This window comes from Epinephelus lanceolatus, chromosome 12, assembly GCF_041903045.1.
Source record: "Epinephelus lanceolatus isolate andai-2023 chromosome 12, ASM4190304v1, whole genome shotgun sequence".
In the NCBI taxonomy this organism is placed as follows: domain Eukaryota; kingdom Metazoa; phylum Chordata; class Actinopteri; order Perciformes; family Serranidae; genus Epinephelus; species Epinephelus lanceolatus.
The window spans coordinates 25,420,453-25,434,866 of NC_135745.1; the positions used below are offsets into that span (position 1 = coordinate 25,420,453).

Sequence of the window (14,414 nt, forward strand, 5' to 3'; positions counted from 1 at the left end):
GTCAGGCAGGAAACATAAAGCGATAATGCCGACTTGACTGACTGGCCTACAAAGTCTAACAAGAGGTCGATAGCTCCTCCCTCCAACACAGGCCCGAGCATGTGCCCCCACCTACTTCCCTTTTGCTTGATAGAGTAATTCTCTGAGGTCATTTACGGGTAGACATCCTGCTTCCTAACTTGGCCTCAGGCACCAAACAACTAACATACCTGAGCTCATCACTGAAAAGTCCCAGATTAACAAGTTCAGCAGTCAGTCAGCTGATATACTGTTGCGGAAAATCACCTATGACATTCCTTTGGGAAAAGTCTTTAAAAGTTGGCTCACAGCACAATTTGACATTGAGACAGAACAGAGATAGAAACAGGATTGCACAGTCAGGAACAGTTTGACCTCACATTGCAATACCCCGACTGTGCAATCTGACAAAGCCCAAAGTTATCCAATGCTGCCTCTGTCCCCTGTGCGGCTGTTTACAGTGTCAACACACACATCATACCTCGCGAGTTTTTGGAGTTTAGTAACGTCAGACACAGTTCCTTGAAGGTGTTGATCAAAACTAGGTATGAAAAGGGTTAGAAAATAAGCAGGTTTCATATTTGCCGTCCTCATTCTGGTTTATTTTCCATGATAACAGCAGATTACAGAGGTAAACCTTTTTAATTACAATTAGACACCATAATCACTACTGCAGCATGTCTGATCTCCTCGCCACCCTTTCAGTCAAACCGAATCACAACGCTATAATTTAATGTCCATTACCCCTGCTGCAGCTACAGACCCACCGCTACATCTGTTTCAATAATTTTGTCATTTTTTCCCCTCTGAAGACGGCGGCGCTTCAAAGCCGAAGTGACCACACGTGAGTTAAAGTTTCCTACTCTGCTCGGGGGCTCGCTCGCACGCTAACCCGCAAAGTGCCGAGCTCCCCTAACTGGATTCAGATGGCAGTGTTTGTCCAAGGCCGTCACCAGCATCAGCATGGAAGTGTGGCGAGGCTAATGATAGTGGAGGGGCAGGGGAGCAGCTCCCCGCTCTGAGGTCACAGCGACCAGGCTGGCGGTCTGCAGGGTGTGTGGTCCCCGTAGCCCCGGATACACCTGTGCCCTTGGACGCTGAAAGTGGAGACACCCTGGGTTTGATCGTGGGTTCAATTACATCCTCTCTGGTTCCGAAAAGAAACAGGCTCTTTGTCAAACATCACGTCATGTAAGTGTTGGGCAGGAGCAGAAGCCTGCAGATGCTGCCGGGGGTGCACTGTCAGGAGAGGATCCAGGCAAATGCTTGAGGGCCCCCCAGAAAATTTTGGAAAAAGGGGCCCCTGATGGTCACTTATATGAGGGTTCCTACAGCTTAAAGAAAGTGGGACTTTTTAATGTCTCTACTTTTCTGTGACATTAATGTGAGAGGCATTTGGTAATCTTTACCAATTATTGCAAAATTTGTCAGAATGTCAGAGAAAAAAAAACACGTTTCTTAAAATCCTACTTTCCATGTCTTGGCATTTTTAAGATTTTTGAAAGATTTATATAAAACATTTTAATACCAATTAAGATTTTATTTTTTAGATAAATTAATTCAAAACCTTTTAAGACTTTTTACATATCTGCAGGAACCCTGTATATTGGCAGATTTTGCAAAGGCAACTATAAATCCCCTTAAACCTCTATTAGATGCACCTTCACTGCCTCAAAACAACCTATGACCTGTATGACAGCTGGATACCGTTCGTCACCTGTAACTACCATACATACAACAATAGGTGTAACCGTCAGGGGCCTCGATAGGCCTCTTTGTAAGGGGCCCCCTAGAGTCTAAGACTGCCACTGGATGCTGCATTAAAAGGTCCAGTGTGTGGGATTTAGGGGGCTATGTTGGCAGGAATGGAATATAATGTATTAGTATGTTTCCTTTAGTGCCTGGATCTTCAAAAGAGGGGTCCATGCCATCCAGGGGGTTGTCAGAGTCACTGCAGGGGGGCTGTCAAATTATTGTTTGGTCATTTAAGTTTTCTTTTCTCAAAAAAATGTATAATTGGTGCAATTATGTTAGCTAGCGAACGCTAAATCGCTGTGTGGCATAACAGCGAGGTGAACTAGTTAGCTAACAGTTACGTAGTATTGAACATATTGGCCAACTAACTTTATCATTATTCCAAGTTTACGGACAATCTTATGAGCCACAATGAATTATAACTTTTCGTGAATTGATGGCTTACTATTGTATGCATCATAAAAGGCTATGGCTCGTAGGGCCATCCAACACATTACTGTAGGCCCGCTTTAGTGTATAATCACGAAAAAAATAACCATTGTGTTTTCGTTATCTTAGAATGAGCCGTTTATATCGTCATGGGGAGTGGGCCCTCGTCTACAGAGATCGCTATGTTGCACTGCCATGTTTCTAGGATAGCCCACAACAGACAAACCAAACATCAGCTCTAGATGGGGATATCTGCATTTTCGCAATTGCCGCCATAATTAGCAGCCCCTCTGAGACGAGGAGTGTCGGAAAAACACAGATTTTTTTTTAATGTGAAACTGCTTAATTCAGTGTTTTACTGCTTTAAATCACTGGGTTCGTTATGGAAAGGAAGAGACCTCTGTGGATAATTCCGCTCCAGCTAAAATGCCACTAAATATCTGGATCTTAAGTTATAAGAGAAAAAGGTGAGCACACGTTAGCAGGTGCTACACCAGTGCCCATCTGCAACATGCCAAACCAAGTTGGAGAAACACTGATTTGTAACGTCAAACTGCTTTATTCAGTGTTTTTACTGGTTTCAATCACCTGGTCTGTTTGTTTTGGAGAGGAAGAGACCTCTGTGGATAATTCAGCTTCCGGTAAAAACCTCCTGAACAATCAACACTGAAGGAATCCTAACTGAGAGTTCCCGCTTGGCACAGAATTTTCAGCTAGTTGCAATCTGTAGTCCTCATTGCCAAATAGCACTAAATCCCACACACTGCTCCTGTAACGGTGCATACTTGTCACCAATTTTGCAATAAAAAAAGATGGGAGTGGGTCAATCAATAATTTCTTTCAGTCCCTGAACAATTGCACAACAATCCAGTACACTTTACTGTAACATCATAAACTGTTGACCTCCATTCTTTCTTTCAAAAAAAAACCGATTGGTCAACAATGCTCTGAGTTGGTACTGGGTCATACTGGGGGGACTCTGACTCAGGGCAAACAATGTGCCCGGCCTGCCTGACTGAGCGGCTGTGTTGCCGTGTGCCTGCAGGGCCTTGTGCTCATTGTCCCTCACAATCCCAGTGACGCGGTTTTCTGTAAAGACTCAACCTGGCTGCATGGTCAAAGCACAACTATTGTCGTCTGGTAACCAGGGAGCAGAGCAGAGGGGGCAGCGGGGGCACGGGAAATAAAGAAACAGGAAACTGGTGTCACGGTCACAGTCACCCGTTACGGTGTGACAACACCCCTCCCCATCCCAATCCTGCCTCAGACCACAGTGTAGAATACAGACGGAAATGGACAACACCACCCCGGGTGTTTATAATCCGACACCGCCATACAGTCTCCACTGTCTGCGTGGGGGTTGAGTAATACTGTGCACTGTATAGCAATTTGGTTGAGCTCTGCACAAATGAAATAGGCATGAGAAAATCAAAGTGCATCAAAGCAAAGGGAAGTAATTAGTTCTAAATAGCTGCTTTGTGTTGTCTTGAAACACCACAATGTGTTTATTTTGATTCACTTAAACCGAACCAGAAAGCTGACTTCTCTTTAAAGCTTTAAAATAACATGTAAGATTTATCTAATCTGTCACACCAATTGATGAAAATGGATACCTTATCTTTTTAGCCATGGTATCAGGGTTCTACTGATGGCAACATCTATTTGTCTTGTGTTTTGCACAATCACACGCAGCCCAGAGGATGGAACAACTTTGGTGATCCTCGACTTTTCCTATCAGTATCATCATGAGGTTGAAATTTCTGTTTTTTAGTAATAATTCTTAACAACTTTTGGATGGATTGCTATGAAATTTGGTGCAGACATTATCAATGACATTGTTAAAATGTGAATTTGGCTAAAACTTTGTTAAATAACTAAATATCTCAACCGATATCAGACACAACTGTCAACCTGTTACACTCCGTTTCCATCTTCAGTCTGACATTGTGTCCACTCTTACTGATTTCCACAGGGGAGGAGGATTCGATTTACCGCCAAATCACTAGAGACCAACATATCCGCCTGAATCTAACATCATCTTAAGTCAACACTGAGGCGTAGCCATGCCAACATGCTAGTTACATGCCTCGATAGCAGCGTCTATCTTGTCCAAAGCGCTCACTCCTCCACGGTTTCAGCGCACAGCTTGACAACTACGACGCTAATCCCCCGCCGTGGTGCTGACTGGCTAATTGTTAATGTCCGCACAGCACTCATTGGTTGTCTTTTATTTCCACTGAAAACAGCTGTTTCATGTCTGGACCCAGGCAACTAAATATCTGCTAAGCCAATGACATTTCCATCGGGTTAGCAAATACTAGCATGCTAACATGCTAAATTAAGATAGTGAACATGGTAAACATTAAAACTGCTAGACATGAGCATGTTAAAATTGCCACTGAAAGCATGTTAGCAGGCTAAAGTTAGCATTCAGCTCAAAGTACCGCTCCACTCAATTTATATGTTAGCTAATTTCAAGTCATTTACATCTCATTCCGTTAATGTGCAGTATGTGTACATGTATGTAGCAATGCAGTCCAGCCACATATTCCGGCTAGTCACTGACAGCATATTTAATTTTAGCCACTTGTCCAGAAGCGCTACACCCGAAGCATTTGACTTGCTAACCAGCGTTGCCAGATGTACGATAATTATCATGTCTGTACGATACTTTTGCCCTCTGTACGATCGAATGTACAATAATTTGAGCATTTTATGACACTTAATAAAACGCAACCTGTACGTGCTACATCAATGCTGCCTTCGAGTGCTGTGACAAATTAAAAACTCAATCTATAGCACAGAGGAAAGACACAAAAAAATTGGACAGTAGCCATAGCCTAGATGCCTACAGCAACAACATCATACTGTCAGAACAGCTTCTAACATGCACGTCTTTTCTGCGATATGCCTCATTCGATAAGATATTTTACATTAGCAATTTTATTTTAGTTTTTTAAGCTGCATTTGTGACCGTAAATCTACAAAGTGGAACAAATGGTGCGTCAGTGAATGTGGCACGTGTTGCAGCCAGCACAGGCAGCAAAGGCAAATTACACATCACGCCTATTTGTTCTGTTGGTCATGACTCAAACAAATGTTTTTTTCGATAATTTTAAATGTCTGGTTTGCCTACTGTTGATTTATGTGTGTTGTTGCATGCAATATTTTGCATGTTGGCATGTTTGTTAGCAATGCAGAAACACAAACTTTAGCACAAAATTTCAGCCATTGTTTAAGCAATGCTTCCTTATTTAAAAGCAGACATACATACACATTATAGTTTCTAAAAGCAGAATCAGTGGAGTGTTTTCAATTAGCTGCCTCTTTTTAATAACATATGATGATATAGTTGAAAAACAGTGGAGTGTACCTTTAAAGCTACTGTGAACTTTCCTCTAACAAGTCATCATTTTCTCTGTTAATGTCCGACTGTAGTCTGGACAGATGGATGTCTGTCAGTTAAGTGTGACCTTTTATGATGATGTCACTTGAGAAAGTGGACCAATGTGTCACTGAGCTCAACGTTACAACAGACCCAACATCCACCCCACTCTAAAAAGTAAATGACAAATTCATCTGGGTGCAGCTTAATTCATACTGCACGGACATCTGAAGCTCAGCCCCACTGTGCAAGACGCAGGTAGTTTGAGGAAACAGAGGCAGAGCAGCCCTTTCCATGGAAGAGGTGATTACGCTATTCAAAGACAGCAGGAAGTCCGTCATCATGTGTACAAACCAATCACTTCTTTTTAACAAGAGATCCATAAAATGTTGAGGCCAGCCCAGACACGACCACAGAACGGCTGTTACTTTGCAAGTGCGTCAATGTGGCGAAAAGCAATTTACATTTTGCATACAGTGTGCAAAGTGACACTGCAACACAGAGCAAGTCAGTCAGTTGAGCCATCATAACAAGCTCCATATCATGCTCTAAATCTTTGTTCATGTTGGTTTGGGAGAGATAACACTGTATAGTGGCTGTGTGCTGTGTGCCTGGGAGGTCTTATGGTGATCGCTATCTCAGTGGATAGAGCAGGAAATGACACAGTGATGCATAAATTTAGAGTTTAGGTTGCACTGTGAGACATGACCAGAAATATCAGTTACTGAGAATATATTAGTGTTCAACTTTTTTAACTTGCACTTCAGAAATTAAAAGGTTCCTATGCGAGTTAACAAAATTGTCTTCACCCAAGGTCCCTCTACACATGATACATGAATCTCCACAGCTAAAATATGACAGTAAACTGTTCTGTTTTTAAGAGAAATGCATCTTGCACAAGCAGCTCTGATGAAAATCACCAACTGCAATTTCATTAACAAAAGTCCCATCAATCAGACGTAACTTATTTTTAAAGTTACATCATTGGACATACGGATGCAAAAACTTCCTTGCAACTTCACAAATGCACTCTTTATTTACATATAAAAGAATATGCAGGCGAAATCGTCCTACCTTATTGGAGGCCATGTCGCTGACAGAGCGGTAGGTCTGGATGGTCTCCAACTGGTCCAGACACCAGTCCAGTTCCTCCATGGTCTCCATAGCCAGCTTCTGGTAGGACTCATCTGCCAACAGACACATGGACACGTAATCAGGCCCGAGAGGATCCATGTCCATAGCGGAGCCCCCCGACACCATGCGTGGAGGTCCAAGGGTCCCGGCGTGGCTTGATCTTACAGAAGACTGGCCAGCAGGACATCCGGGAGACGCAGAGGAAGAGGGGGAGGTGTGTACACACAGCTCCTTCATCTCGCTACTGCTCCGCCACCTCAGAAAGTTGAGGTACTCTCAGACAAACTGAGGGGCTAGAGTTACTGTTTGCAGACGCTCTCTCTGTAGTCTCTTTCTCTCCGTACCCCTTGTTCCCTCGCTCTCGTGCGCTCTTCAAACCCCCTCCCACTCTGTCTGGCTCCCCCCACCCTCACTCAGGCTCTCTCGAGTTCGCTTATCCCCTCTTTCCTCTGTATCACTCTGCTGAACGAGTGGCGTGCAAACGAGGCGGTCTGCTGCCTCCTGCTGTTGATGTGTCTGTGAGCCCCCCCTCATTTAAACACATACAAATGATGTGTACATACAGGTACAGTACACAAACACACTGCCTGAAGAGGGGCTTTTGGTGAAAGAGACTGGCATTGCTTTTTTTCACCTCCTTTATGATATCTGATATCTCATATATTAACACAGGAGGAAAGGAAGAGGAAGAGAAACAGGAGGGAGGGATGTGCGTCAAAAACCTACATTAACTTATTTGACTTTATCACTGTTGCAAAGATGCCGCGCCAACTCCTGATGACTTCCTTTCTGAAACATGCAGACCACTTCAAGGCTGTACTCTGCTGAACTGCAGGAGCAGCAGCACACCACACCACCGTGCTTCACAAACTGGCTCTCTCCTCTCTGAACCTCGCTGAGGGAGAGAAAAAAAATTATATCAAACACCAAACTCTCTGTTTGCACAAGCAACACGAGAGGCAAACTTTGACTCCCTAAATTAGGAGGGGGGGTTGCAGGCCGGGGTCTCGCTGTGTGCCAAAGAAACCAAAGCACTTCCTCTTTGGCTCTGAACTCACACAAAACACGGAGCGGAATTACTGCATGGCGGAGTGACTGCTGAGGACAATCATAGCTGTCATCCGATGAAATAGCTCTGTCGTTAGCAGCTATGACTCACATGTGGTAGGCGCACAAGCTTTTGAGAGGAAAAAAGGAGTTTATGAGAAATGCACTGAGATGATAACACATGAGGAAACAGATTACGAAGCCTCAGTCTTCGATATACCAGGGAGAATGTTGATTCAACAAATTTGTGCCCAGAGGGAGTGAAAGCTGAGCGCATCTGGATCTCCCCTCCTTCCTTTTTCTATGGAAAAGACTGATCTCTACTTCATAGGGCTTCACACATGGAAGAAATTTACCCCATATGCTTAGCACAACAGGACAGCCAGCGTGCTGCTCACCAATTTACGTCAATATAGTGGATCAAAGCACATCAAAGCACAGTGATGGCGTACAGACGCTGAACCACCGGTGTTTAACAAAGAACTTCAATGACATCTCAGACGATATATGTGCAGTTAAGGAAACCTCCCACCACTGAAAGATAGCAGAACAACATGATGACAGCAGCTCTCCTAAATCACAAAGGAAAGTCAGATTTCACCCGTTAAAGCTTGACTGCAGCTTTTAGAAATCACGCCGCTGGCTCCTCAGATTGCAGGAGCACGACTGCTAGCACTAGCCTCATTCCTCAGGTCAGACCAATTTTCCTTTACTTGAGCTCCAGGTTGGTGAATTCAAAGAGCTCTTGGCTACAATATGCCGCCGGACGCCAAGCTCTGCGGTTCAAACTATTCACAGGAACCACCGGCATCCAAGCCATGTAAAAGTCAGTGACACAGAGCAGAAAGTAAAGCATCAAAGCAGCTCATGCACAAGGCGGTGAGCTGTTGAAACTGGGTATACACCAACGTGCGGCCGTCTTGATCCATAGGAGCAGGAGACGTTGCCAAGAAGGTGCAACCACATCCTGCCCCTATTCCCTCCAATGAGGGCATATAGAGACGTTAGACATTTTAACAGGGAAGTCGGGAATCATCAAAGGCTTGGCTCATCCAAACCGCCTGCATGACCGGGATTCAGGTCATTTTGAAACTGGTGGCTGATTCAGAATGTGTGGCGGTAAAAACCCTCAGATGTAGACTTAAGTTTACTGCTTTTGCTGTCTGGCTCCGTGCCACTAGCCTACAGCAAGATCACTGGAGCAGAACTTCACATGTTCATCTGCTGTGTTTCCAAAAAACGACAACAGCTGGATGCTTCTCTAACATGACACACGTTATAATCAAATGTAATTAAAACAAACTATGCACACACACGCACACAGGAGAGGAAGATGGGTCTGCTGAATCCATCAGCACCTCTGGCTGATCATAAATACAGCGCTAAATGGGCTGACAGACATTTCACAATGTCACCAGTCAAAGGTGGCGTGACGCACTTTGAGTCTGAAAAACCTGCTCCCAGACAGAGTGTGAGGTACTTTTCCAGCCTGTTTTTTCAGTCTCCTTTTTTTTCTCTTCTTCGGTGAGTCCTAATGCTTTGGCCATATGCTGGAGGCTGCCGAAAGGACAACAGACCTCAGTGTGCAGACAGACCCCGTCTGCCTCCCCTCTCTCCCCCTCTTCCCTCCAGCTCTCTCCCCTATAGGGCCACAAACCGGCCTCTGTGAGAGCCATCAACTGCACCAACGACCAGGGCTGGGCTCAAACATCCCCCCACCTCCATTCCCACCCGAGACACCTTCCGCTCACGTCCACCTCACACTGCCCCTCTCTGTGCTCTCAACCTACCCCCCAAAACTGGTTTCCCTCGCTGTCTGGCTGAGGTTTGGTGTGCAGAACTGGACTGCCTCATCTATTATACCACCTACTGATAAGCTACAGCCAGGGTTGGAACAAGTATCCAGATCCTTTATTAAAGACCACGGAAAGATTTTTTAAATCTTAATCGATGTTGATGGGAGAAACCCCACACATATGACATGAAATGAATTTAAGGGTGCTTTCAGACATAGAGTTGTCTTGCTTTGGTCTGAAAGTTGCATAATTGCCTAGAGTTGGTTTGTGTTCTCATGGCAGCATTTACAAGTGGACCAGATCAAATGCCTTGTGTGAGAAAGCTGCTCTTGATTGGTCAGAATTTCCATGCAGGAAAAATCCAGGAAGTAAACAAAACGTTGAAGAAGAGTACACTTGCAAGATAAATGTGACACTTTCTAATGTCAAAATGGAGGGACAACTACGCAGGTTGATTTTAGCGCTGCTCATCGCGGACTATATTGCTGTCATTGTTCATTTTAGTCAAAGCATACAGTTTGAAAACGAGGCGCGGCTCCAACTAGAAAACAATGTTTTGATGCATTGGATGTGCTGAATGTGCATATTAAGGCAGTACAGGAGGAGGTGCACATTAATAATCCTCCAGGACTGTAACATGCTCATGTTTAACCCAAACAAAGTGTCATGTGACTGCAGTTGGTTCAGATCAGGGTCGGAACACGTTCTCACCACAAACGAACTGCACCAGAGTTCATTTGTAACCAGACTGAGACCACCTCTTCAAGAAGGTCTCAGTCTGGTTGTTTTGGTGCGCACCTGAGTGAGATTGCTGTGTTCACACCTGCCCAAATGAACCGCACTTAGGGGGCAAATGAACTTGAGTTCAATTTAACCAAATCAAACAGGGCAGGTGTGAAAGCACCCTAAAAGTTTTGTTCCAGACAACCAGATCCAAATCGAGAATCTTGCAAATCACTCTGGTGCAAATTTTGGGCTAAAAAGGCTAAAAAGCAGGGCTCAAGACTAACGGCGTCCCATTGTCCCAGGAACAATAGAAATTGTGTTGGGACAAAAGGATGCAGTAAACTCACTATCAACGCGTCAGGACGCACCCTGCTGTTTCTCTGATAATGCTACACTGTGAGCAACAAATCTGTGTTGAAATCAGCAAAAGGAGAGCTCGTAAATGTTAGCTGCTAGCAGCCAATGTTCGGAACTAACAGCTAACCGAGGTTGCACTTGTCATATTATGAAGCGTTCAGGCTCCATTCAAGACGAGTATTGGGCGGAGGTAAATTAAAACGTTCTTATGATGTGTTTTAAATATAATCTTGTAAAATTTAGTTTTCGGTAAGAAACTTGAATAAATTCAGTTGTTTGATTTGTTGATGTTTTCACAGCAAAATAAAATAGTTATTAGAGGGGAATTATGATATATATTACAAAAGTTACTTTTGCAATGTAATAGTTTACAAATTACAAGTTACCCTGTTAAAAATGTAATAAGTGGCTTTTTAATTACCTTATCAAAGTGATGTAACTTATTACATTTCATTACTAATCTAACAAATGTTTTAAACTTCACAATAAAGCTGCATCGACCAAATCGTTATGTTATACAAAGGTATCGACCCAGAATTTCACAATTGGTGCATACCTAAAAAACACTTTAAACATATCTCGTACCACAGGAAAATCTGGCAAGATGATCTCTAGAACCATCAAAAAAATCCAATTGTGCAGAAGGGTGGTACATTATTATATAAATTTAATTTTCTAAATTACATTTATTGATGCAATAACATGTAAAGAGCATTTGAATGATGTAACTATATGCTGTTGCGTACTTCAGTCTATAATATCTATAACAATGCCATTTTCATTTTTTTTTTTTATGTAAAGTAAAATCTTGACCTGTTAGATGTAACTATAGCTATTAAATACATGTACTCAAAACAAAATATAATGATATTTCCCTCTGAAATGAAGTAGAAATATAAAGTAACAAAAAACTCAAAGACTTCAGTATATCGAAGCTGTTCCTAAGTTCTTCAATAAATGCACATTTGAACTTTGTTAGCAGCCTTACAGACTTTACGTGAAGCCAGCTCTCATGAAGCATTTGTGTTTTCATGGTGAGGCCGACTCTAACACAGTGACTAACATGGCTCAAGTCTTGTTTATTCATACTAATTTGACTTCTCAGAAAATAATTGAGCCAGAGACAACAGAGGGTCAAAGAAAAAGACTTGAGTCATCACCGTCAGTTAAAGTGTAAACAGCCCCGAGGTATCTGTGCGTACGCAAACACTCACATTCCTCGTCCTGACCTTGACCGCATTGTGAAGGAGAAAACACACTTTGACACCAATATGTGCACGTAGTCAGTGCTGCTTGTGTTTGACTTCGCGCTACACGTGGGGCTGAGACAGAAAAGGGAGGGGGGGCAGACTGTGAATCACCTGTGTATCATCCCCAATGTACGTCAGTTTATTCACAAGTGGAGGGAGGGGAGTTTGACATGAGGAAACAAACAGGAAGAAAAAAGGCAAAGAGAAAGAGAAAGAAAAGGAGAGAAGTATGTTAAAGGGTAACTTCAGTAGGTTTCAACCTGGACCCTTTTTTCTCATGTTGTTTGGTCTAAGTAACGGGAGAAACATTTTTTATATTCGTCCAGTATGGAGTGAGAGGGCTGCAGCTGGGAGTGATGAAACAGGCTGCAATGTATTCACTCAGGACATTTGCACCCTCAATTTACATCCACTAAAAGTGCTTGTTTTTGCCACTGACAGGCTCAGATTGTCATTTTAAGTGTCTAACAACATAATGGAAAGGATCCCGACAGAGACAGACTTTTTTAATAAAGAGTAAGATCCTTTTTGTTTAACCAGAAACAGCCCTGAAATCATAATAAACAGTAATTTCAGTATTTTTTTATTTCAACCAAACCAAAGTTGTTGATTGTTGGAACAGTGGAAAGATGAAACCAGATGTTTTTTTGTGAGTTTTCTTTTGTTCCTGTTGACTTTAAATGACGTGTGTTTTACGATGATAAAATTTTTGTTTATTTAAATCAGGGGCTGGAATCACCAGAGGCCCCACGATACGATTTTATCGCGATACCTGAGTCACGATATGATATTAGTGCAATTTTAACTGCTTTGCTAGTGTATATGCTGAGCATTTCCATAACATATTTTGTGTTGTAGTGCCCTTTTTAAACTGCAAATTCTGTCTTCAAAGCAAAACTTTGTCAATATTTGTGTTTATTTAACCCTTTAAAAATGGGCTTCCTGTGGACGGCTTCAGGAAATCTTTGTTCTCGATCTAAAATACCAGCCATAGTAGACAGAGCATTTATTCTCTTTGCAGAAGTCTCCCTTGTCATAACATCATTTCCTTACATAACTTCACCTTCAGTGCGGTGCAAACATGGCATTTTGCCATAATTATGACAGAATTTTCCTGTAACGGCCACTGGAGACTGTTTTGTCTACTGTATATGATCTAAAATTAAAAAAAACATAATAGCTAGAGCATTTCTGTTCGCAACAGAAAGCCAGGGCTTTGGTCTTCTGCATCATCATGCTGTACGCTCATGATGACATCATTAGACTACATTACACACTGAAAGATGCTGTGGCACCAGAGGTATGAATAATGTATCTATCACAACGCCATTGCACTTTGTTCTAAAAAAATTAGCATATCTCAAAAAGTGTTCAGAAATATTTTGTTAATGTTTCTACATCTGTGTAACCGGTGGACTCTAGTGTTGTCTGCATTGTGTTGATATGAAGAGGCCCAGACCGTGGATATCTTTAATGGCAATCTCTGTTTATTCCTGACAACTCTGACAGCAAGAGGTAAAAACAGAATCCTCCATCAAATACAACCATATAAACTCGAGCCCCATGCACAAATTAAGTGACAAAGGAATATAGGGGCGGTAGTAGCTCAGTCCATAGGGACTTGGGTTGGGAACCGGAGGGTCGCCTGTTCGAGTCCCCGTCCGGACCAAAATATGGAGCGTGGACTGGTGGCTGGAGAGGTGCCAGTTCACCTCCTGGGCACTGCCGAGGTGCCCTTGAGCAAGGCACCGAACCCCCCAGCCGCTCGGGGTGCCTCACCAAGGGCAGCCCCCCTCACTCTGACATCTCTCCAATTTGTGCATGTACATAGGTCCTGTTTGTGCATGTGTGTGTCTTTCGGACCTGTGTGTAATTGACAAGCAAGAGTGGAAATTTCCCCTCAGAGGATTTATAAAGGAAATAAACTTAAATATGTTAGCATAAAATGAACTTATAAACATCTTAACAGCGCTAAAACACGGAAATGACTACAAGAGCAATGTAGCTTACCTCTCCCATGGAGTACAACAGCAAATGGGGAGAAGTAAGGTGGGAGACACCCCTTTATAGGTGGGGTACCCCCAAAGGTGAACGTAGGGGTACAGAAACAGAGTATGAGGCTGCACAGATTGTAAATGTAATGTGCGATATGAAAAAACACTAATGTTGACACTGGGGGGCCATTTAAATTGCAGAATTCGAAGGGTTTATAAGGTTAAGTTTTTGGTCTGTTCATCTCACTTCAATTATTTTTATTATAGCAAAATGTATCTAATGGAAGAAATAACCAATTAATTTTGTTATTCAAGTAAGTTACCAAAACCTCCAATTGTATTTACAATATTTGTAACTTAGACGATAAAAAATGATCTATAATGTGCGTCTGTATAACAATACAAAATTGCGATACTATGCTGTATCGATTTTTTACCCCTAATTTAAATGGAGCAATTTAAATGTGTTTTTCGTGATAGCAATTTGGGGGATGTTTCCGGTTAAACAAAAATGATCTTACTC

The 14,414-nt window shown here is 42.7% G+C and overlaps 1 protein-coding gene across 3 annotated transcripts in view; it reads right to left on the bottom strand.

Annotated features, from left to right (window-relative positions):
• LOC117272000 (3',5'-cyclic-AMP phosphodiesterase 4B-like) overlaps window positions 1-14,414 on the bottom strand; it is a 101,224-nt gene that overhangs the window by 10,435 nt on the left and 76,375 nt on the right. For all 3 annotated transcript variants that reach the window (XM_078173161.1, XM_078173162.1, XM_078173163.1), the window contains one exon: window positions 6,662-6,774. In XM_078173161.1, the coding sequence (XP_078029287.1) occupies window positions 6,662-6,774 (113 nt within the window). The remainder of the gene's footprint in view (window positions 1-6,661; window positions 6,775-14,414) is intronic.